Below are 25728 nucleotides of genomic sequence, written 5' to 3'. Positions count from 1 at the left end.
TGGATTAAAGGGTTGAGATAAGGGAAAAGTCAGTGTGGGCCTTGGCTCTCTGTTGGACTGACAAGGTACTGCAAGAAATTGAAATGTATTTTTAATTTTGAGTTCTGTCATCAAGCTTCAAATATTCATCAAATATTATTTTGCACTTTTTCATTTTCATTTGACGGATTTGGACCTTTTACAGAAAATGTAGTGCTTCACAAAGAGTGAAAAAAGAGTGCACACAGCTTCACAAAGTAAATTCACTGAATTCAACACAATATTGACTATAGAGTCATCAACTATGTATAAAGTAAACTGTAAATCAGTGACATTCACTTTTACGCAGCAATCTATTTATTTGTTTTCTTGTTTAAGTAAAATCAACGTATTACTTTTAACAGTGTAGACATTGAGAAACCTGATTAAAAGGTCACATGGTATTTTCTGCCAGTAAATGAAATATAATGTCAGGTTTTCATGAGCTATAGAAGACTTTAAGTTAAAATTAGCAGTGACATTCTTAGGTTAAGCCAGGGGTGTCAAACTCATTTTTGTTCAGGGGCCACATACAGCACAATTTGATTTCAAGGGGGCCGGACCAGTAAAAATAGTAAAAATAATAGCATAATAACCTATGAACAACAAGAACCCCTTTGTTTTTTCTCCTTTGTTTCACATTTACTGAAGGATAATTTTACAAAACATGAAATTTCTTGAGAAATATAAGTGCAATTTCAACAATATCATGTACTAAATGTACTATTTACACAGCACACTGGATCTATAAAGAGGATCTATGAACCTCTTTATGAATTGTGGTTACAGGTTGAGGTTGGGGACAAGTTTTAATGTGACTCCTTAAAAAGGATACCTGTGTGTGTGTGTGTGTTAGTTAAGAGTTGCATGTACAGTATAACTAAGCCTGAAGGCTGAGGATTAATGAGGTCACTGCACTAATTATCTAAATGATCTAACTATCGCAGGTGACCTAAAAATGCTTCCTTCCTTTCCCTAACTTTTCCTTATCTTTCTACCATCACTTACTTTTCCTCTTAACTTTCTACCCTCACTTTGTAGCACCCCTCTCTCTCCCTCCTTCCTTCACATGCCATCATTCACTCGCCTCTCTAGTTTTCCTTCCTCTGCGACTACGTTCCATCACTGCCTCTCTCTCTCTCTCTCGCTTCTACTTAATTAAGGGGAATGCAACACAGTCGTTGTTCTCATGGCCGAAAGCGTCCCTCTCCCCTCATCACATCATATTGTTATTCATTAACACTATATGGCTGCCAATCACGGCACACAGACCATGTTATTTCCAGGGACGGATGTGGCGGCACTCGCGATAATGACGTTTCCCCTTGTATCTAATTCTCGCAGAAGCGTGCCCGAGGATACTGTGCCACCGTTTTTTTGGACGAGCCCCATTAATGCCTTCATGTTGAGTGCTCGGCTGATTACAAGGGCCTCGCCCAGAGCAGCAGTGACTGCGGCTGTGAATCAGCGTCAGCCACTGGTCATGAGGTCACCGCTGAGGCGGCCAACGCCAACAACTGATTGGCTCCGACAGCAGCCGAGGTGTCATGTGTGAAGGGGGGGAAGAAAAGAAAAGGAAACTCGGATAAAAAGACGCTCTATTCAAACAAAATGATCTTTGTTCTTTCTCCCTTCCTTTTTTTTTCTTTTTTAATTCATTTTCATTCTGTTTTTCAGAAGCTTCACTTCATTAATTCAACCGCGGTGTTTTTTCATTCCAATTATCCTGACAGCTCATTACAACAGTGAAGGAGACACTGTGTAATCCCCGGTCACCTACAATCCTTCCTTATCTCATTCTGTTTCCACCTTTTCATCATCTCTCCATCAATCCCGGCATGAATCTTTAAAACTAGCCCTTTTCTTTTGTCTTTTCTTTGCTCGTCTTCTGGCACATTTGCACAATCCTCATGGGACTCTGACGTACCTTCTATACAAGGTACATTCATAGCTTACACATACATGTAACAAACTATTTCTTTCTTTCTTTCTTTCTTTCTTTCTTTCTTTCTTTCTTTCTTTCTTTCTTTCTTTCTCCCAAACTCTCTCATGCAATCCAATTTTAATGGGTTTTATCGGCATAGAGATTTATCCCAGTGCCGCGGCTCTGTTCAATTACATGAGGGAGCCCTTGAGGCTTTTGCCAGACGTTCAGCGACACTCTCCTCACAGCACATGCATTTACATGCATCGTCACACAGGCGGCCTTTACACGTGGCGTTAAAGTGATCGGACAGCGCCCGACCACGTGTAAGTATAAACCCGAGACACTGAGGACGAGTTGTTATCCAATCTGATTCTGATCTGCCAAACTGTGTCCACACTGAACACACGTGTAAATGCAGTGAGTTGGTTTTCTTCTTCCAAAGACCAGTCTCCAGGACGACTTCACGCTTGATGTGGACCGGAGACGCATGTTGAAACCAGGTGTAACACTATTAACACTATCTAACACCATTTACACACAATCATTTAGTTCTAAACAATGGTGGCAGAGATGAAACAGCCAACACATCCACAGAAATTGCTGCGTGTGTGCGTGTGTGTGTGTGTCGCATACGTGCACGTGACGATAGTCCAAAACAACCTCTCACACTTACATCGCTAGTTTCTTTGAAAGAGTCGCAGGAAGTTAATTGCGTTGCGTTAACTCGTTCCCTGAGTCACAAACTCATTAACGCACACACAGTCAAACTGCGTGTACACACACACACACACACACACAAACAGGAGTGTGACCAGGCAAATGAAACTCAGCTTCACTGCATCACGTTTTTGTGTTCCCTGCTGAGTCCCCTCCTCTCCTCCCCCTCCTCCTCCTCCTCCCTCTCCCTTCATAAAGGGAAAAAAAAAAAGCCTTAAGAAAACTGAATCAAACTGGCAGCCATGTTTGCACGTTTGTGCTCGGTGCACAGACCCTGATGGCTTTCACAGAGGGGAGGGCTGACAGAGAGAGAGAGATGGTAGTTTTTCTGCACCTCCAATAAAATGGTTTATTTTCCGCTGACTCATCCTTTAACACACACGCTCCTCCGGCTCTACCTCCTTACCCTCATTTTCCTCCCTGAGTGCACCTTCGTATTCCCTCTGGGAAAGCTGGGAGCAAACTAAACCGACGCTCCCGTTTATCTGACAGGCCGCGGTACAGAATGTTAACCTGAGCTCGACCTCCATCGTCCTTTCACTCCCTCCTTCCTTCCCTCCTTCCATCCCAAACCCCCTTCTATTCAGTTCAACTGATTTCTCTCTCTGTGCCTCTTTCCTCAGAGAGCAAAGCCCTCGCCGGGTTAAGCGACTGAACTTCAGCTGAACCGAGAACGGATGGCAAGCATTTTGGCAGGGTGAGAGACGTTTGAAAGGGTGTGGGAGGAGTAAAGAGCGGGTGAGGAAGTGGAAAAGGAGAAGGTGTAAAAAAGACAGGAAAGCAGCAGGCCACGGTGAAATATAAGACATATATATCGAGGGAAGAAAAAGAAAACCAGACATCCAGAGGTTTAAAGAGTTTTGACCAGGCAGCAGAAAATAAACTTGTGGGGAATAAAAAGGCTGAAGACCAAAAGCATGAGCGAGATGAGGCTTTATCTTTTCTTCTATCTCCAAAGTCCCGACAAATAAATGGAGAGTTTTATTACAAAACAATATATTTTCTATTTCTAAAAAAGAAAACATGTGTGGGTGCTGGAATGAAAAAAAAAAAACACATTGCAGAGAAGTGGTACCGTCATATTGATATTAAGAAACTGAGAGATGTTCTGCTCGCTAGTAACTATGGTGGCCTTCACGTACCAAAAATAATGTCATTTCTTAGTTTTTCACAATTAGCTTCTGCTTCAAAACACACAAAAACAAGCCCTTACCTTAAGTATATTAAAGGCTTATTTTAGGGCTACCACAACCAAATGAGTTAAAGTGCTGGTATTCAATATCAATTCAACTTCAACACACTGGACGTGGTCATTTAGGACATACAGGACAATCAAGAGCCACTTTCAGTTATCGACAGATTAATACGATGGCTGCATCAACAACTCTGAGCTCTTTGAGATAAGGTGACAAACATTCTGCCCCGTGGGTGAGTGCAGTTTTTTCTAAATATACTGTAGCAAACCACTACTGATACAGGGCTACAAGAGGAGGATTTAAAAGCTGATTGCTGGAAATCTGTGGTGCAGAGCAGAGCAGAGGCTCTGAGCTCAGCTTATGTCGGTCATGTGGATTTCTGCTCTTTTATGGATAAAATTCCCTACTTTAAACTTGAAAACAAAAGAAAAAAAACAACGTGCAATACATCACATTAATGACCAGCACAGAGGAACTGCACAAAGAAAAGAAGATAAATGATGAAATGTGGGAAAGACGAAATGGCAGCAAACAAATGAAGGGAGCTGAAGAAGAGGGGAAAAGACAGGACATTTTTCCACAGGGGTGGCAATGCACATCAAAGCTTGACGTATCTAACCTTCTATCATAGAGAAAAAGAGAGAGACAGAGAAATTTAGCTGGAGAGAGGGGAGGAGGAGTGGGCGTGGATGTCACCTTTCATCATGCCACTGCTGCCACCCTGGAAAGCTGCCATTATGTGTGCCGAATGATGCCGGGCACGCCTGTACAAGAGTGTAGTTGTTGATTGTGTGCACATGTGAGCGAGAACGTGGCGGTGTGATGGAAAGACGAGGGGGCGACGAACTGAAAGAATGTTGTGTAAAATATCGTGCATTTATTGCTTTCCCACCATTCATCCTATTTCCCTCTGATCTCCAAATCTGGCGCTATGACGCAATGACAGGAGCTGCCAGCAGGAGGCGTGTAGATCAAAAGGCAAGAAAAACTGCTGAGTGGCACTGGTTTGTATGCAAAGGCAAAGCACAAAAGGTTTCTGATGCTGTGGAAGGGTCTAATGATGAGCTAGCTTTGCAGTTTAGCTTTGCCTGTGTTCAAGTTTCACAGTTTCCTTTTCGTTCTTATTTGATGGAAGTTTAGTCATCTACACAGTTCTGATGTATATGTAGGTGAGACGGAATTAGACTTTTCCTTGGTCACATTTCCTGAACAGTATCATCGTCTTTGAGCCACTGTGTAGCATCTATCTGGGTCAAACTTCATTAGCATCAGTGTATCTAGGTGCGACGTTGTGGAGAACTTGGAACACCTGACAACAAACACCTCTTGAGCCCGGTATACACCACAATCTTGCTCTGTCTTGGTAGAAAGATTCCCACTGAGAAAGGATCGTGATGATTCCTTTGACTGTGCCTCCTAAACAGTGGTTCTAGGTGGAATAATGAGAGCGGTTCAAAGACAACCACTGCGTGCTGCCAACAAACATGTAACGTGGAATGGTTTATTAACCAGTGCCACACAGTCAAACACAATGTAGGCAAAAGGTAAACACAATGTCGGTATGTGGGACCCACCACTTCCTCTGAATATATCACTGCACACATAAACAGAACCAGAACTTCTTCTTCTTCTTTTCCTTTGGGCTGCTCCCTTCAGGGGTCGCCACAGCGAATCAACCTCCTCCATCTCACCCTCTTCTCTGTATCCCCTAACTAACTTCATGTCCTCTTTCACTCATTCCATAAACCTTCTCTTTGGTCTTCCTCTAGACCTCCTGCCTGGCAGTTCCAACCCCAGCATCCTTCTACCTCACTATCCCTCCTCTGTACATGACCAAACCGTCTCATTCTGGCCTCTCTGACCTTATCTCCAAAACATCTAACATGTGCTGTTCCTCTGATTGACTCATTCCTGATCCTATCCATCTTCGTCAAGAGAACCTCAACATCTTCATCTCTGCTACCTCCAGCTCTGCTTCCTGTCTTTTCCTCAGTGCCACTGTCTCTAGACCATACAGCATCGCTGGTCTCACCACTGTCTTGTATATCTTTCCTTTCATTCTGGCTGATACTCTTTTATCACACATTACCCCCGACACTTTTCTCCACCCATTCCAACCAGCTTGAACACGTTTCTTCACCTCTTTTCCACAATCTCCACTGCTCTGGACTGTTGACCCTAAATACTTCAAATCCTCCACCTTCTTTATCTCCACTCCCTGTAGCCTCATGGTTCCACTTGGGTTCCTCTCATTCACACACACATACATTCTGTCTTGCTGCGACTAACCTTCATTCCTCTCCTTTCTAGAACATATCTCCACCTCTGTAGCTTTTTCTCCACCTGGTCTCTGCTCTCACCACAGATCACAATGTCATCTGCAAACATCATAGTCCATGGAGATTCCCGTCTAACCTCATCTGTCAGTCTGTCCATCACCACCGCAAACAAGAAGGGACTCAGAGCCGAACCCTGATGTAGTTCCGCCTCCACCTTGAACTTCTCTGTCACACCTACAGCACACCTCACCGCTGTCTCACAGTTGTCATACATGTCCTGCACCAGTCTAACATACTTCTCTGCCACTCCAGACTTCCTCATACAGTACCATAGTTCCTCTCTCTTTTTCCAGATCTGCAATTCTGAACATCTCCCTTATTCTTAAAAATGGGCACCATCACACTTCTTCTCCATTCCTCAGGCATCCCCTCACTCTCTAAGATCCTGTTGAATAGTCTAACCAGAAACTCTACTGCCTCCTCTCCTAGACACTTCCATACCTCCACAGTTATATCATCAGGACCAACTGCCTTTCCATTCTTCATCCTCTTCAATGCCCCCCTCACTTCATCTTTACTAATCTCTGCTACTTCATGGTTCACAGTAGTCACCTCTTCTACCCTTTGCTCTCTTTCATTTTCCTCATTCATTAGCTCTTTCCATCTTCCCATTACTTCTGTGGCACCTGTCAACACATGTCCCTCTCTATCCTTAATCACCTGAACCTGCTGGACGTCTTTCCCATCTCTATCTCTCTGTTTTGCCAACCTGTATAAATCCTTCTCTCCCTCCTTACTTTCCAACCTAACATACAAGTCATCATACGCCCTTTGTTTGGCCTTTGCGACCTCTACCTTGACCTTGTGCTGCACCTCCCTGTACTCCTGTCTGCTCTCTTCAGTCTCCTCAGTGTCCCACTTGTTCTTTGCTAACCTCTTTCTCTTTATATACTCCTGCACTTCCCCATTCCACCACCAAGTCTCCTTATCTACTGTCCTTCCAGACGACACACCAAGTACTCTCCTACCTGTCTCCCTGATTACATTAGCTGTAGTCAGCTCTCTCTGACCACCCAGATTCTTTCTCAACTCCTCTCTGAAAACCACAGAACAGTCCTCTCTTTTCAGCATCCACCACTTTGTCCTTTGTTCTGCCTTTGTCCTCTTCGTCTTCCTTGTCACCAGATTCATCCTGCAAACCACCATCCTATGCTGACTTGCTACACTCTCACCCACCATTACTTTGCAGTCACTGATCTCCTCCAGATATACAAGATGTAGTCTACCTGTGTGCTCCTACCTCCACTCTTATAAGTCACCCTATGCTCATGCCTCTTCTGGAAAAAAGTATTCACTCCAGCCATTTCCATCCTTTTTGCAAAGTCTACCACCATCTGTCCCTCTGTGTTCCTGTCTTGGATACCAAACCTGTCCATAAACAGAACCAGACCACAATTCATCTTCTTCTATTGTTCTACCACTGGTGCATGATAATCATGTAATCAAGTATCGTAGCGTTTGATTCGCTCCGTGTCAGCATACATCATCCTTGAAGTCTCAAACCAAGTTTATTAGACCCGTGTCACACAGTGTGATTTACAATGATCGCAGCAGATTACTGAAATCTCTCCGTCTGCATGTGATGCCTCTGCTCAAAGGACAATCAAAGTTGATTTACCTACATTTTAAATGCAGCAGATGTTCTGCTATCCGGTAGCATTTCACATTTGAAATTCCAGCAGATTCAGCATCAGAAGAGTGTGCAGGTGTGTTGCCTTTGTCTCTCGTGGCAGATTGTATTGTGAAATTCATTTAGTTGTCAAAATATCTATATCTATATATCTATTTATTGCACAGGGAGAATTAAGTTATTCCGTCTTCCTCGGTGGAAGGAGTGGGTAAGGGTGGGGGCATGATGAATCGGTTCTTTACAAGAGGTAGTCTGAATAATGATGTTGGTGACTTGTATCAGAGCACAGTGGCCAACGTCTTCTTGTGGAATCAATACCTCTGCTGACTCAATTGCACAAGAGGTTCAGCAGAGGTTTCCTGCTGTTTACCAAATCAGGCAAAACAACAAGAAAAGCTGAAAGACAAATGAGACAAGAATCAAGACTTAATGGATCTGTTGCCCAGTGCTACACTCTAAAGAAACTGGGAAGATGAAAGTATCTGTAAACTTTAAAAGATACAAAAAAGGATTAGGGATAAAAGAAGTAATCAAAACAAAAGCACACGTCCTGAAATAAACAAAAGAGTGAACATAGAATGATTTAGAGCAGCTGAAAATTGCCTGAAATAACAAGACTGGAAATGAACACAACAGTTTTATCTTGACACTTCCTGTTTTGTTTTGATACCCACGCATTGCGAAGGCTGAAAGAAAAACATATCTCGGACTAGTCAATGTTAGTAATACCAGTCACTAACAATGCTATCTGTGGTATTATTTGGTGGCAAAAAGTTCAGAATCCCATGTCAGGGTTGGTGATTTTTCTCCAAGTTTCCAAGTTGAAAATACGAGTTCAGTTCCAAGTTCCGAACGGACCATTTGTCTGCTTTCCCGCCTGTGTGATTACCTGCCCTGTCCTAATGTGCTTCACCTGCATCCAGTTGCCTTTCCCTCCCCAGTGTGTATATATTCTCACCTCTTTCCTTTTGTCCTATGCCAGATCATCTAACTTTGATGGATTATTCCAATGAATCCCCCCCCCACAGTGTTTGTTTTGACCTTTATCTGCCCTTTGACTTAGAGTTTCTTCAAAATCTCTGCCTGATTCTGTTTTCTACATCTAGTATCACAAATTATTTGGACTTGTCTATTCATTATCATCTTTGAACCACTACTTTGATATCAGTTAGGACAAAAACGAACACGAACGGTGTGTCATGGGGACTCACCATACACCAAGAGGGTGTAATGATCAGCAGCACGTCCATAGTTGTTCTGGGCCTGGCACAAGAACGTCCCGTTGTGTGACTGGCTGAGACGGGAAATCTGGAAGGTGGGGCCAGAAATCTCCGCCCTCTCAGGTAAGGTGTCATTGATCTTGGACCACTGAATGTTCCTGGGCCTGGTGGAAGGAACAAAGAGAGAACGAAAGAGGGAGAAAGAGTGTTCATGTTTTATCAGTGCTGACACATAACTACATGTTAAATGACCGCAAATTAAAGTTGAAAGTTTACATTTACGTACAGTTTAATTGAGCTAAAGCCACAATCGGACAAGTCTCTGAGTATACATGTGGAGGAGAACAGCGACTGTCTCTCTCTTCAAGTCGGTGCATAGTGAAGCAGTTTCCTGTTGACCTTTATGTCAAAGAAACACAAACAGCGAATGGCGAGATGGATCGTGCTGTGGTTCTGTATGTTTCGTACCCGCTGTACATGCTAATCAGTACAAATTAGACGGAGCGTGGCTCTTGTGGCTGCCGTGTTGTCCAAAGAAAGACACCGCACCAACAGTGCGGCAGTTTATACGTCGTCTCCTTCTACCTCCGGACTATGAATCGTATTGTTTTAGTCTGACTAAGACTAGCTGGATTTTAGTTGGAGTAACATGTTTACATTAAGAATCAAGACAACCAAATTATTGTCTTCGTCCAACTTAAACTAGACTTTTAAAATTTATGGAAACACACTGAATGACATTAGTGGCTGTTGAGCACTAGTGCTGAATGAACTGAAGTGGACATTGGCCTAGATGCCTTCAGTGCCCGCCCCCTTTGACTTGGGAATGATTGAAGAAGCCAGTACACAGAAGACGAGGAAGACAATGCAGCAATACTCTGCTGTTAAACACCTATGAACAAAGAATGATAATATGGGAAGTTTCAATCGCTAACGTTACGTTAACTAGTTCTCTGTTTCTCCTTGGCAACAACTGACCAGAAGTTAAGGAGTTGGCTAATATTTCAGTGGAAGTTGTGAGTTGCATGAAGTCAATTCACTGGGCATCATAGTAGCATCTAGCTGCCAGATACATTCTTGTCAGTTGTTTGACTTTGTGACATAGGTCAACCGGAAAAAAGCCTGATACTAACAAGCTGAAAGGGAGCGTATCTACAAAGAGTGTAGTGGTGTCGGACACACTTCATTCAATACATTGATTACCCCGATGGTGCTTGTGCGCTAGGACAAGAATGGTAGTCCAATTAAATGGCACAGTGGAGTTATAACGGTGCAAGGAAACATATACAATTGAGCAGCCCGTGGCCCAGTGGAAAGTAATTGGGCTCACATCTGGAGGCTGTGGTGCCCCTGAGCAGGGTACCCAAACCACCATGACATCATCATTCCTCTTAGAGCGCAGCACTGTCAGCTGTGGTCATACTGGTCAGAGTCAGAGAGGTGATAATATTATAGACGTGCTAGCCTTCGGTTGTTTTTTAAACATAAACTCTAGAAATTGAGTTTCTGGAGTCTGTCATTCACAGATGACGACTGCTGTGGGAGAAAATTGAAGATGCATCAGACACATTTACAACAGCAGGAGAATGTCTGGACCATCCAGCGGAGGTATTGGCACCTCGCTTGAGCAAACAGGAGGACATATGAAATATATTGTAGCGTGGGTCGTGCTATGTCACTGTCAGTGTTTGTTTGCTCTATTCTCCTCGGTATATGACTTTAGGAGAGGTTTGCTTGTGGGGAACCAGAGCTTGTGAGGTTGTAACGCTGCGTGCTACAGAATACAACTCCAAGTTGCCATGATGGCAATGGTCTATTGTCTCGTTCATCATTCATGCACAATGCACAACGCGGCGATTAATCAGAGGGGTTTTTGCAAATGTTGTGTTTTCCTAAAGCTACGGTACGTAACTGCGGTTCATGTTCATACCCCTGTTTTGCTCATGAACAAATCAGCATGTAGAGGAGTGGAGCTGGGAATCAAACCCACAACCTTCAATTTGAAGGACTCGCTCGACCACTGATCCACTGTCGCAGTTTGACGGGATAAATACTTCTTGTCTCCGCCCAGCCCTGCTCTGTTGCTGTACACACACAAACACTCCCCCAGTCAGAACTGATAGTTTTGCCTGTTTTCCGGTGAAGGACACAGTGGACAAATAATGGGTCACGAAGAACAGAATAATAGAACAATAACAGCAAAAGTTTCCTGCTGCACCTGTAAATCATTCTTCCATCCAACACCTTACTTTTCAGAGCTGGATTATTATCTGGCAAATAATGTGTGGTGTCACACTGGAAACCACTTAATAAAGATATTAAACACCTTCTCCAAACACCTGAAATGCTGAAGGGTGGAATAAGAAAGTAAAAAGAGACAGGGTTTACAGCACTAACAGAGGAGGTGAACAAAGAGGGTAAAGCAGCCCATGGGAGAAGAATGACAGAAGAAAATATAAAAGAGGTTTTGAGAAGGAGTCGGTGACCACAGAGGGCTGCACTCTGACAAATAATGAAGAGACGAGGAGTTGGAGGGCAGTGATGGTGTGTAAAGGGTTGACAGGAATGTGGGAGATAATAGAGACATAGGGTCTCAGATGTGCAGTACAAAAAAAACCCCCTGAAACACAAGAGAAGAAAGTAAAAAGAAAGTGTTCAGGTGGAGGAAGGACAGAGAGATGGTGTGATTGGAGATGAAGGGGTGTGGGGTCGTGAAAGATGGACGGACAGAGGACAGAAGAAGTGCAGGGATTACATCGAACACCCTGGTCAACAAGGCAGCGCATGTAGGAGTGTGAGTCATGACTCATGCTCACCCTGCACAGATTATAATCCTGACTCATCGGAGTTCTAATCCCTCAGGAAGTCTAATTAAAACTTCCAAGTTTGCTTTGTCACACACGCCCTCTGTCTCACACACACACAGTAATTACTTCAAACTTTAAAGGGATAGTTCAGGTTTTTGGTGTATGGTTGTTTGAGGTACTGACAACCGTCGGACTATGCAGGATCTTTGTCGGGGCTGTCTCTTATTCTTTTCTTTTCTTTTCTTGTTTCTTTGACGAGGACAATGCACATCAATGAACACATCGCGACGCACATGTCGTCGTGTCATTTCCATCCGTAGTCCTCACGCTAAAAGACAGACATACCATAAAGACAAACAGATGACCATTTATAAAAATAAATGACATAATGATAACAATAGCATTAGCCATAAATATAAAAGAAAACACAATATTAGCAGCAATTGTTCAAGCGGAGGTAGACATTAGATGGATATATACCATGGATCATACCAGCTTTTAATATATTTCCTGAAGTTTTTTTTGCGTCTCTTGACTTGTTGATTGTGTATTTATTGTTTGTGTTTTTAGTCAAATAACAAATACACAATTTTAAGACGGTACATTTTCAGTTTTTCCCACTGTGTATCGCTCCGCCTTCCACCCTCTAACAGAAAAGTGCTGAAAAAGTGCGATGGTACCGATCAATTATTTTTGTAGCCTTCTCAACAGTTTACAAAGAAAAGGAAAAGTTAGACAGCGAACTGTATCACTTGGTGGAAATGGGCTAAAGGGAAAATAAAGTTCATCCACTTAACAAAAGGCTAACCTTATGAATGTTATACCTGCATAAGTCTGTAGTGTATTAAAAATGTGTTTACTGCTTCATCTTGCCTTTACAAAGTTTCACCTCTACCAAACCCCACTGAATAAATCAGTGTTTGTAGATAAAGGGGACATGGGGGATCCTGGGCTACTGCTGCCTCGTTTGATAGGTTTGTGTCACCAAGATAAATCTGAACAAAAGGATGAAAACACAGTCGTCACAAAATAACACATTTGAACTCGCTGACGGAAGCAGCGGTCGATCGACATCCCCTTTGTGCCTTGATGTGAAATTGCTGATTTGCACAATGGACTCTGGTGTGGGGAGGGAACAGTTTACAAAGTAACATAACAAGTTTTGGCTCCCAGTCAGAAAAGGCCGTCTAATGAGACATCAAAGACATGTGTGAGCATAGATTTTATCAGGACAGCCTTTGGTTAAAGTGGCTAAAATCAGTTGATCCCCACTGGCGACCATGATTTACAGGGTATTACAAAAATAAGCCAGAGATCAAGCTAAAATGGCATCATCCCCATGTCTCCTCGTACCAGCGGACAATGACTGTATCCATCACTAAAAGGAAGTGGTGCATAATTGGTCATTAATGCTTGACAGGTGCTTAACAAGGCCAGGACACAAGTGCGAAGGTGACAAGGGACTGTTGTGTGTGTGTGAGTGTGTGTGCGGTCCAGCGTGAGATGTGGGTCATAGTCCTGAGGGGTCTGCTGCGCAATCTTTCACTGTCACATATGCAGGATTCAAACACACACACACACGGACGCCATCCCCAGCCAGCCATTACAAAGCTTTACTGGGGCTACAGCCAATGCACTTCCCTGCCATTCTTCAATGTGGGATTTCACTCCAGTCATTACACGTACACACACACACACACTCATGCACATGTTGGCTGCCTTACTGGGGAGCTTTAGAGGACATGATACCCACAGACAGATGGAGCATCTAGGGGAGGTTTTAAGAGCTTAGGACCCAGCATCCTTCTGGAAAGTGCACATGGGGCCCAACACGCGAGCAAAAAGGCTTTGTTTCAAAACTGGCTCTTGGAATTGTTGACTGCTGATTGGGATTAGTCGACAAAAAGTTTTTCTCAGGCCTTTTTAAGTATCCATCAAGTTTACACAATGCTGGTAAATTCACTGTCTCGAGTCTCTTTTCATCTTTGTTCGCCCGCATCTATAAAACATGGATCGGTTGTTTTCATCTATTCATGAAAAATGATGGGCCCTATCTGATAACCCACGCGACGCAGCACGACGAAAGTGTCTGAGCTAGTTTGAGGTCAATATCGTTGTTATTGTCCTGTCCAGAGCCCATATTGTTTAAAAAGCGAATCCACTCAGCTCATGCAATTGCTCGTGGGCATACAGGTGTAAAACACGAGGTGTGGTCAGACTACAGCTCGCTGGAGACAGTGGAAACCAACAAAAATGTGCTCAGTGGTGCAGAATCTTACTGTTACTTTGGGGGCAATTCAAATGACGGCTCACGTGACAAAGGCAGAGGCGTTGCTTTAGTCTTTGAAGATATGTTTCACCAAAAGTACCAAAAATGTCATTTATTACACCTCTTCGACTGCATAAATATCTAATCAGCCAATCCCTTTGCAACTCAATGCATTTGTCATGTCAGTTTGGTACAGTACGGTATGGCTTGGAATCGTAAAGCCCTGGATCAGGCTTGTGTTTCCACTCACGACAATACCTTTACTTTGTAGGTGGAGTGTGGCCACATCAGTGAGATATGTAGCGTGACTTAGCAACAACAATAAACCATGTCATCGAACACGACACAACAGACAACAATGGAGGGCATCCAGCAGCAATGTCAAGCTTTGCATGAGAATAGACCGCGAGCCCATGGAGTGACATTTTTCTCTCGCCAAATCAGCTGACTGCCGTGGGTGGAGTCGTCTCGTTGTCTCGTTCCACCCCTGAACAGCGTACCATTTTACTCTGGGAAGGGTACCAACGAAGGGATCGGCAGGGGCTACTTATTTTCTTACTATTCCTAATGCAAAAGCAAAAAAATACATACTGCACTGTACCAAACCAAACTGTTCCACTCGGTGGAAACACGGTGGAAGACATGGTCAGGATGACCGACTGAAATCCAAGGTTTTCATGGGAGAAATGTTATTTGTACTAGAGTTTCAGCATCATGGCTGTGGCTGCACTCGTTTCTGCCCAAGTCAGAGCGCCGCATCCTGGCAGAGGAGCAGTGAAGAGGCGGCTGACACTAGCTTCACTAGCTTCACTGGCTTCACTAGCTTCACTAGCTTCACTGGCTTCCAAGCATTTTGACTTCTGCATCTGCTAATCATGTAAGTGATTTGGTTGACGTGCACCCGTTGCTGCAGTATCCAGTAAATGATACACACACGTGAAAAGAAACAGATGTCAGTTAATTCATTAAATAATTCCTAATCACTTTAAGTCTTCACCGCAATTAATCAAGTGATGGGCAATCGTTGACACCATCATAGTTAACTCATTTAACTTAACGAACCACTTGTTACCAACCAAGGCATGACGAAGACCAGGAGAAAGAAACTTTCTCCTCCAAGGACGACGTAATCAGTGGTGCAGATGTTACCACAAGGTGGCAGCGGCAGCACCATGGTCTTCATTTGTGTTTGCAGAGGTGACGAAGTTCACATCCTGAAGCTCAACACGCTGTCGATCCCGCAGAAGTAAGGAAATGAATACCCATCTCTAATTAAGATTTGTGTGTGCTGAGTATCTCATGGAGAAGCCTCAGAATGGCTAAATATCTAGATTGGACAACAGTTTCAATGTGAAACACAATTTGACGACTAGCAAAAGACCATTAAAGAAGCAGAGCGCTGAGTGTTATTTAAATGTATGAATGATTAGCCCACAGAAATCAGCAGGGTGAGGTTTTAATTTTTCTACGACCACCGTCTGGAGAGCTGTCCTGTCTGCCTCTGAGCACAGACCATTGACATGGGTTCAATTATACTTTTACACATGATAGGCAATTCTTTTTTTTTAATTTCATTTCTTCAGTAACTTACTGCCTGTCTTTTTATTCCTAACGTTACTAACACTTGTTTTTTTTAGTTGGAAAATACTAAAAACCTACCTATGGCTCATATTCATGGGTTCAGGAGTTATGTTTCAGAGGACAGGTTGCGTTTGGACAAGAAATAAAATGTATATTGGTAGAAATGCAACAGATGTGTGGGACCTCTGCCCCATCACGTCGGTAAATGACCGCCCTCACCTGCTGCAGTAAATCACATACTTGAATGTCGCCGTTGACTTTGTTCTGTCCAAAACACATCTGAGGGGCTGAGACCCCTGGTGACCCCCAGCAGTTCCGGCCCTGCCTGTGAGCAGTGACTCTATCTGCTGTTCTTAAAACTATGTCATTAATCACCATGTGTCAGTCAGCTGTTGTCTCCTTTGTATACATATCAATTTTTTTACTTATCATATTTTCTTTGTTATTTACACCCTGTGCTCCCCCTCTGTATAGCTATATGTCTGTCTCTCTCACAGAAAGCGAGTGTGTGTACGTGCATGGAGACAGGGTCTCTCACTGTTACCTGCAGTGGAGCTGCTGCGCTCCTTCCTTTCACTCATACACATTATTAACAATGAGAAATGAAAGGGCTCCCACTCCCACCCTGCTGGTGACATATCATGGACGCGGCGTGCAAATCAGTGACAGAAAACCAATCGCGCGAGTGTATCTTATTTTTCCCATGTCGCCTGTATCTAAATCTGCAGAGGAACCATTTCTGAATGCACAACAAGTCAAACCTTAAAGAAGATGGTCTACAGCGGCAGGAGACCACACTGAGTGCCACTCCTGTGCCTAATAAAGTGGCTGGCGAGTTAATTCCGTAAAGACAATTTATTAATTTATGTTTATACAAAACATTACTTTTTTTTATTTCTGTAGCTGTCAAGATGTGACGGGGAGATCTGTAAACACACACGGTTGCCAGGTAATGCGTACCTGAGGCACAGTCTGCTGGGATGTTGCAGCGACTTGCACGGTGAAAACATGAAGGATGTCGCGGTCTGCAGAGGTTTAAAAACACACATTCAGGATGTTTTGAAGAGTTACAGCGAGACAACGCGGCTGAGCAGCACGGTATTATATGTTACTCAGTATGTCGACGACGATCTGATCTTTATTGAGTCGTGTCAGGACAGTTTTAGCAACATAGGTCACGCTCGAGGTGATTACCAGGAAACACTCAACAGCACTTCACTTTCATTTAATCCTCCATTCCATTTAGTGAAATAGCTCATGGTTCCATTTAACATCATTATACAGGCTCTAAGTCAAGTGGAAGAAGGAGTTGACATTCTGTATTCTTGGTATTTACTTGGGTTTCCAACAAAGAACCAAGGATATGTGTGGAACAGGAAGTAGAAGGCACTTTCTTTCAGGCACTTTCTTTCTCAATGCTTGACAATGCTTTATTGTCTGGTAGCCATCCAGGAAGATCTGCTGTCAGTGAGTCAGCTCCACTGAAGCAGGTGGATGTTCAGTTGCTCATTCAAGGACATTCAACACAAGAGCCATTAATGAAGAAAAGCTCATCTGTGTATAATCTGAATGGTATTTAAGTGAAGTGTTACGTTGTCAGCCTGTATTTGATTCATCAGAATATCCCATTAATCAAATTTCAGGCCAAATACATGCAATTATTACTATCCAACAATCCATACATTTATCATTTTTTGTAACATTTACATAATCCAAAGAAACATTATTGGATACTTCAAAGAAACAATTGTGAGGACAGTGGAAATGTGCCCGCCAGAATAAAAGTCTCATGGCAGCTCATAACAATTGCCCAAGACCGTTTTTAATAAAAGCAATTGCCAGCCTATAATATCATTTTTTGTGAAATTGTGTGCTTGTAAGGGCTGACATTAAACTTGGCAACCTCCTGCACCTCCTCATCAATCAAAGCTCTCTGTGCATCCCTAAGCCGATTTGTCAGGACTCGGTTGCAGCATTTGGAGTACAGACACTTTGCTGACACACACCTTTCATGCTTTGTGATTATTTTGTCACGAATTCATAATGGACGGAGAGAAAGCCCACAAAACGTGCTGCAATGACAAAGCAAAAAGCGCCGCACAAGCAGTGTTTGGTGCCAGCGACTCCAATGTTGCCAGTTTCATATCATGTGGAGGCTTAAGCTGAACGCTTCACTGATTCCATTTTTCTTATTCTAATGGGTCATTGAAAAGTGACGATCACAGAAAGTCATAATACCGCCTTTAAATTTGTTGTCAGTCATGTCGTCTTGTGACACATTTTTGGATAACATCCTGTTTGCTGCTGCAGTTCCCCTTCAGAAGCATGTTTGGTGGGCGGGTTCCTGGCTGGTGCAGGAAGCTGTACGCCGTCCTTGTTAAAGGTCCAATATGCAACACACAGTATCGCTGCCTGTTACATTTGAGTTTGCTGCTCGGTCGGGGCAGTGAGTGTGGTTCAAAGCATCAGCTGAAGGCGACGCCCTAATTTGACTTCCACAAAAAGCTCATTCTTTGAGGAAAAAGGCTTCAGATAAAAAGAGGGAGATTATTTTATGATATTATTATCACTACAAGAGCAGAAAAGGCTGTGAAGGAAAATGTTCCTGACCCAAATCACAAGGAAAACTATGACAAGAGCAAACTTGTGCATTATCTAGCAACTCATTTTCAGCCATATCTGTAAAACCTAATATCATTTACTCTAATGATTTAATATCCTTTTACTCATGTACATTCACTCATATGGGATAAGCATTTGATGCCTCACTCCCTCATGTGAATGAAACCGATAAAATAGGGTTTGTTTGGACGTCAGATTAATGTGGGTGTTTGAGTTGGTTTCAAGTTTGTTTGGTGAAATAAAGATTAAAATAGAATGAATTCAAACAATGTTGTTTAAATTATACATTTTATACTTAATAATAAATTATACACAATAATAAATGTATGTACATACTGTAAAAATAAGTGATAATATGCAGAAACTGACCCAGTGTTTCTGTTCATCCACGAGGATGTTCTCCTTTTCCTCTGCAACATATTTATCAGCGGTTACAGTTCAACTAGAGTTAATAAAGAAGAATTGATTGATGTCAATGTTGAGTCTGAAATTATGTGGTGGTGAAAACTCATGAGGTATGTAACTTGCCGTCAGTTGCTTGTTGGGTTCGGGTTGGTTTCAGTCAATATTCTCTCGGTTGAGTTGGTTTAAGACAGAACAATGTGTGTGTCCACTTACATTATTAGACCTGATACAATGAATCGATGAATCGACAACTATTTTGATAATGAATCGGTTCAAAGCTTTTTTCATGATTAAAACAAGATTTCCGATTGTTTGAGCTTCTTAAATGTGAGTATTTTTTAAATGTCTTTGCTTTGGATGACAAAGATTTGACGAACACCGATCAACATTTTTTAAGGATTTCTGATATTTTATGGACCAAACGATTAATCGATTCATCGAGAAAATAATTGACAGATTATGAAAATAATCATTAGTTGCAGCTCTATATATTATTACCTCTTTAGGACCTTTTCTGGCAGAAATAGGACCAGTATATAAATAGGATAAGTATTTTAGGTTCTATACCATAGATGACTAAGTAACGAGCACATCTGCGGACTCCCCTGTTAGCTTAGCTCCTCCTTACGCAGGCATCACAGACAGGAAGCGCAATAGCGTGTTATGCATTATTTGTTCCAAAATTCCAAAACAACAAGACATGTGTGTTTTCTGTTCATTAGACACAAACTTACAGAGGGTTTCCAGTGACAGAGCAGGTGAGGCTGAGGGAATCGCCCTCTCGCAAAATGCCAGGCGGAGGAACGATCCTCACTGTCGGTGCAACTGTAAAAAAAAAGAGAGGGAGAAAGAAAAAAGTATGAGTGAGAGCGCAATGGAAACATAATGCTTCTCAAGTGTCAGAAATGTGCAGAAATCAACGCGCAAAAGCAAAGAAAAACCCATCAGGAATCAGGAAAAACGTAGACCGCGGCTACAAGAGCGGGAACAACAAGGAGGAACAAGTGAAAAGTGAGTAAGTGGCAGGAGCTAGGGTCTTTAACATCTGTTTCCATGGCAACCAGCCGACAATCCCACTGCTGAGACACCTGTTATCGTAAGCAGCCCAGTGCTCAAGCATCTGCTGTACTGCTCTAACTTTGGTACCAGAGCGATGGGAAGGCAAATCCTCAGTGACAGTCAGTCATTACTGCAGGAAGGACTGAGGAAACTGTTGAATATGAATGACTCTGATCCATCAACAGACGTGTGAATGTGTGACGTGGAAACACTTTCTGAAAATGAGTCGTGTCGCCTAAATGTAAATACCTACACGAGCATATGGAACGTTTGCCTCTTGAAAACGATCACTGGATAAGACACGAGTATAGAACTGTGTGAAATACTGATACGAGGGGAGAACACATAGAGTAAGTGAATAATGTTGAAGGACAAAGCACAAATAGCAATTATTCTCAACAAGTCAGTGAAATCTGGTTGCCTCCTGTTGCCTTCAGTGCCAGTCAATGTGCTCATAGCATTATGTTGTTTTGTTTTTATGGATTTTCAGCATTAGGAGCGAGTAATCCTGTTGGATTGTAGATGACAGTCGTTCCTCCTCCTCAAAAAAGAGCAAAATAAGACGAGATTAGTAACTTTGGGTGATTTTTGTTGGATACAGTTCCAGCACGACTCGGCTCAGCGCGGCTTGGATCGACTCGGTTTTGCATCGTTTTCCATTACTATAGTACCTCCTCAGCGTGGGCGGAGTCACTGGCGTGACACACATACTAGTGACTACAGTGACTTGTTAAGCGGTTGATTTCAACTTAATCATTAGAATCAGCAAATGTGTTCAGTGCCGCTGAAAACACCAGACTTCTCTGTTAAATATTGAGATTTTAGACACTTCCTTGCTAAATGTTGGAGATTAACGCATGTTTTCCGCATTTCTAAGTCTTTTAAAAGCGCTCATGACACTCATTGGCCGACAGTCTGATGACGTCACCTTTCAGCATCGGCTCAGCTCGCTGATGGAAAAGCAAGAAGAACTCTGAGTAGAGTGGAGTCGTGCCGTGCTGGAACTGTGTAGTGGAAAAGCACCATAAGGAAGCGCTTGTGTGCAGAAGAGCAGGGGTGGGCGGGGACAAAACACTTTTTTTTTTCCTGACAAACTGATGCCCGAAGGATAACAAGAGTTTGTGATCAATTATTTTGTTGTTCAAAATAATCACAGAGGAGGTTCCGGACCTCTTTGGCCCGACTTTGGTCCAAACTGGTTGAGTTGCTCGTGGCTGGGATGAGGGCTCTCTGGTCTGGACAGCTTTAGTCCACGCATGCGTCACGGATACAAGCTTTCATCACTCTTGTCCAGCATGAGACTCATTGACCCAGACTCCTCCCCCTTTTATAAACAGTCCACATCTTGGCATTTTTCAAACTCAGGCGTTGGGCAGAGTGATCCTCAGAAGAGGTGCTGTGGTCCAGTTTCAGATTTGAAATGGTGAATGTTTAGTCAGATTTGTGTAAATATTAAAAACTGAGATGAAAGAGAAAGCACACGTCTACCTGACCTTCTTGCTCTGGGTAAACGTAACGCTGAGCCAATTATACAAGTATAAAACTTGCACTTCTGCCTCCCTTGAATGTAAATATGTATGTGGCAGAGATTTCTAAAATAAGCCAGCAGAGATCAATCAATCCCAGATCCTGAAATCATTGCACATACTGATGTGACTCCGGGTTTTATCAGCTCATGATGATGGTTACCTCCTTAATCCACAGGCCTTAAGACCCTCACCTGGCCACAGGCCCGGTTCTGCCAGCGCGCTGCATGATAAGATTTGTATGTATTAGGTTTTAATGAGAGCTGAGCTCCTACAGGGCAGTTCTGAGTGTCACTCAGTTAAAATCCAGGGCTGAGTATAAATGAGATTTGAAATGGAAACATCCGCCATTTGAAAAATGAGTCCGCTACCTCTAGAAAATGATCGCTGACATTAGAGTGAAAGACCATAATGAACAGTAGCAAAGCAGCGACTGCAGTGACAGAAATACCAATGGAATAATGTCTGCTTTTCAGACATGAAGCGATTAAAATTTCCATTATTAACCTTTTTTTTTCTCAGACAGTTCACTTTTATATGAAATGCACACACACACACACACACACACACAGCGCAGTCTCCACGATCACAACGTAGTTAAAGTTTAAGCACAAAAAACCCCTGATCACATAGTGTCAACATCCTTTTTTTTTACAAGTTCTCATTTAGATATTGTAATGATTCACCATTGCTTTATTCATTTTCATTAAATAAAAGTCAGTCAAGTGGACGTAGTCGGGAGGTCAGGAGAAGCAGGAAGTCATTTATTGAATAACCACCAGGGGGAACTGAACTTTGAACTGTGGAGAGCGGCATTCACTGCACAGCCTACGGGTAATTATTAGAGGATAATAACCATTAGGGGGCGATACAGTTGGTTGCAAAAAAGGAAGTCTGAGTCGTTTGAGTGGAATCCTGTGGGAAAAAGAGTCTAATTCTCACTTGATTTATAGCATCATTAAACATCTTCCTGAGGAGGTAATGATCTCGATCGCTAGTTTCAGGTCGTCTTCAATAAAACATTATGTTGATTTTGTAAGCGATGCTCCCATTTAGAGGAAAATAGACAACAAACGTGGCAGATACGAGTGGACGGCACGCGGCTGAGAGCTTGTACTGCCTCAAATCCGTGAATTTCAAAAAGTGACACGATGCTGGTCAAAATCAAACCTGTTTTCAAAGCAGGAGTTTGTTTTGCAACCAGAAGACCAGATGTCCACTTTTTTATATAACAGACTATTATGTCCTCAGCAAACCTTCATGACGTTTAGACTTCATCTGTCTTTTGCTAAATATATTATATGCATCCATCCCAAGGTGAGAATCTTCCGAATACTTTTTATGTCTCTTTAGAAATATCGATGTGCTAGAAATGTTCTGTACAGAATGTACAAATGTGATGTTTCCTGAGGTTTGCAGAAAAGTCAAACACACACACACACAGAGAGAGAAAGAAAAACTTACAGAACACATCCAGGCGGTAGTGGCGAACCCTCCTCTGTCCGCTCAGCGCGGGGTGGAAGGCCTCGCAGCTCAGTGCGGCACCATTGTCTTTCCTTTCTACCGGGATACGGATGGTGCTGGACACGCTGAACGTCTTCCCGTTGTCCTGCTGGGACACCAGACCTAGAGAGAGAGAAGCAGAGGGGGTGAGATGATGGAAGCGATGGAAGAGGCGGAGAAAACCAGCATGTTCTGTGTTCTGTCCCAATGCAGAGAGACGGTTTTAGAGGATGTACTGTTTTTATATTTATATTATATTATAAGGCCTAGGAAATGTCCCACTGGGACAATAAAGTGTCCTGTGACGTCTTGTCCTATCCTATCATCTACTGTATGTCCTATGATCTTTCTCCTGTCCTGTCCTATGATAAAGTGGGGCACATAAAGAAGAAGCAGATTGAAAAAGATGAAGTTAGAGATGAATGAATGAGCTCTTCAAAGCAGAAGGTACCTGTGGACAGAGGTGGGAGTGGTGAAAGAGTGACAAGTCAAAGTAATTACACACAGCACAACTGTTTGTTTGCACACGGTAAATCAACTGAATGTTTTCTGTGTGTGTGAGAGTGAGAGGAAAGTGACACAGAGACGGAGGACAGGGAAGCATAAAAGGGAGAATCTGCATGAACAAATTGGGATTTTAACTGAGCCAGACACGTCGGAGCGCGAGTGGCGTCAAAGGAACAAGGCGTGGGGAAGAAAGGCAAAACGGGAAGAGAGAGAGGGCAGCAAAACGGACATGATGGCGAGACGAGCCAAGACATGAAAGAGGATGATAAGACAGATGCAGAGTGGAATAAAGATGCAAGGAGAGAGGAGGAGGAGGAGGAGAGACAGACACAGGAAGGAGGAGCAGCGGGGGCCAAACTGAAGGGACTTGACACGGTCACGTATCGGGGGTTTGTGCTTGTTGAGGCAGAATACAACAATATTACTTATATCGCACTGAGTTTTCAATTATTGCCGGCGAGCAAATGAGAGCAGGCCCAATCGAAGCATGAGAGAGGACGGCGTGGGTGCAGATGAGCCGGAATAAGGCAGCAGCTGGAAGATAGTGTCTTAATTAAAGAGTGCTTTACCATATCTGCTGGGATCTGCCTCTAACCTTTAGTGTCACAGTTCATTTCACTCAGCAGGAAAAAAAGGAGAGAAGTTCAGCCTGGTTGTGTCTCTCCGACTCTTAAAGCAATAAACCTTTGAGTAGTGTCTCGTCGTAATCACCTGTGAAATTCATTCATTCATTTGATGTCCACAGCTTCATCCTCCACATGAGGGTCGCGGGGGAAGGACACACCCTGGACATGTTGCCATTATAAGCTGTCCAATTAATCTGTGCATGTTTGTGGACCAGAGAACTCACACGTGGGGCGGGACAAACCTGGGTCTTTTGGTTCAAAGGCAACGGTGCTAGCCACTAATCCACTGTGTGACCTCAGTGAATTAAGGCCCATTTATACTCCTTTTTTTGTCTTTTTTACATCAGTACCCAACCTTTGTGCGTATGGACATTACGCAATATTTCCTCTAGAGGGCAGTGGTCTCAAAGTTGCGGCCCGGGGGCCCTCCAATTGATTTCATGTGGCCCTCCAAACAATATCAGTTGTAACGAGTCATTTCTATATGTTTTTATTATTAAATTAATAGATTAATTTTGCATCATAAATATGTATTTTTTTTATTGTTCCATATTAAAACAAGCACTTATATTTTGAAATGATCCAATCCAACTTTATCTGGATAAAAGACAGAAGAAGTAAAAGATGAGTACATATAAAGAAAGGAATTAATATGTCATATTTATATGTCATTTTGAGCTCATAATGTCCACCACAACTGTTGCTTTTCCCAAAAAAAGTTGGGCTTTTTTTTTCACTTGACTGGCCCCAGACTGACCAGACAGGACAGTCATTGGCCCTCAGGTCATTTGAGTTTGAGACCCCTGCCCTGGAGGTCAGTGCCATGTTACAGGCATCAACAAACACGGCAAACAGTGAAAACACTGCACGCTTTCCTGCGACATGCACAATGAATGCAGACAAAATGAAACGCACGGAAGACTATAGAGGGGACCTTCAAAGTAGAAGAAGGGATTACAGGAAGAACAGAGCCAGTACTGCAGAGACAGCCAAGATAATACAGAGACAAGATAAACAGACTGCATGAATGAGATGTTGAATGTCAGATAAAAGTTGAAACTAAAAGAGACAATGGCTGCCATGAAGTTTAAAAAGGGCAAAACATGCACATCACTGCTTGTTGCTGATCATCTCTCTCCATTCATCTGGTGTGTCTGTGTGTGAGTGAGTCCTTCAGACGCATTGAATGAATGTTTAGTTTCAATACAATGAAATATAGAATCTTAGCCATGAGCTATGATGTGAGCGATACCTCGCCTCCAAGTTTTGGTCTTTTGTTTGTCATGCTCAGTCAGTCGAACAACATTTTTTGAGGAGAAAATTCTAATCAAAGCGCAGCATTATTACACAGACGCTGATTCAACAGTGAAGGTTAAACAGACCGAGGGCGACTGAAAGCCAGATTTATCCCTCACCCTTTAAGTGTGAAAAAGCAGAGGGAGACAGCGAGTTATAAAGGAGAAGGATGGCTCCAGGTAACAGGCTGTTGGATGCATAAGATAAAAAAAAAGGGAAGGAGTGATAGAGGATGGTGAATTAAACATGTGCCACGGGAATGAGAGGAGAACATCTGGAGTGTGTGAATCTTTAAACATCACTTTTTCACTAATGGAGCAAATTAATCTTTGCAAAAACAAATGACCATGATCTCTGCGCTGTGCAGAGGAAGTTTGCAAAGTCTACGAATTTCAATCAAATGAATGTTTGACACGACTTGGAAATCAGAATGTATAAGGACAGCGGATGCCCTCAGTCACCCCGGGAACCCCTGCCCTG

The 25728-nt window shown here is 42.9% G+C and overlaps 1 protein-coding gene and 1 long non-coding RNA gene across 4 annotated transcripts in view; both read right to left on the bottom strand.

The window, feature by feature from the left end:
• cadm4 (cell adhesion molecule 4) overlaps nucleotides 1-25728 on the bottom strand; it is a 229403-nt gene that overhangs the window by 10238 nt on the left and 193437 nt on the right. For all 3 annotated transcript variants that reach the window (XM_044033448.1, XM_044033447.1, XM_044033449.1), the window contains exons 4-6: nucleotides 22781-22942; nucleotides 19466-19556; nucleotides 9039-9211 (exon numbers count right to left, since the gene is read on the bottom strand). In XM_044033448.1, the coding sequence (XP_043889383.1) occupies nucleotides 9039-9211; nucleotides 19466-19556; nucleotides 22781-22942 (426 nt within the window). The remainder of the gene's footprint in view (nucleotides 1-9038; nucleotides 9212-19465; nucleotides 19557-22780; nucleotides 22943-25728) is intronic.
• LOC122774305 lies at nucleotides 7081-9023 on the bottom strand. The gene is made up of 2 exons (XR_006360982.1): nucleotides 7438-9023; nucleotides 7081-7357 (listed from the first exon to the last, which is right to left on the bottom strand). It is a non-coding gene; the product is annotated as an uncharacterized LOC122774305 (long non-coding RNA).

The sequence above is a fragment of the Solea senegalensis genome, linkage group LG9 (genome assembly GCF_019176455.1).
Source record: "Solea senegalensis isolate Sse05_10M linkage group LG9, IFAPA_SoseM_1, whole genome shotgun sequence".
NCBI classification, from domain to species: Eukaryota; Metazoa; Chordata; class Actinopteri; order Pleuronectiformes; family Soleidae; genus Solea; species Solea senegalensis.
The sequence above is the reverse complement of the archived record's forward strand: the minus strand, read 5'-3'. Positions and strand labels throughout refer to the sequence as shown.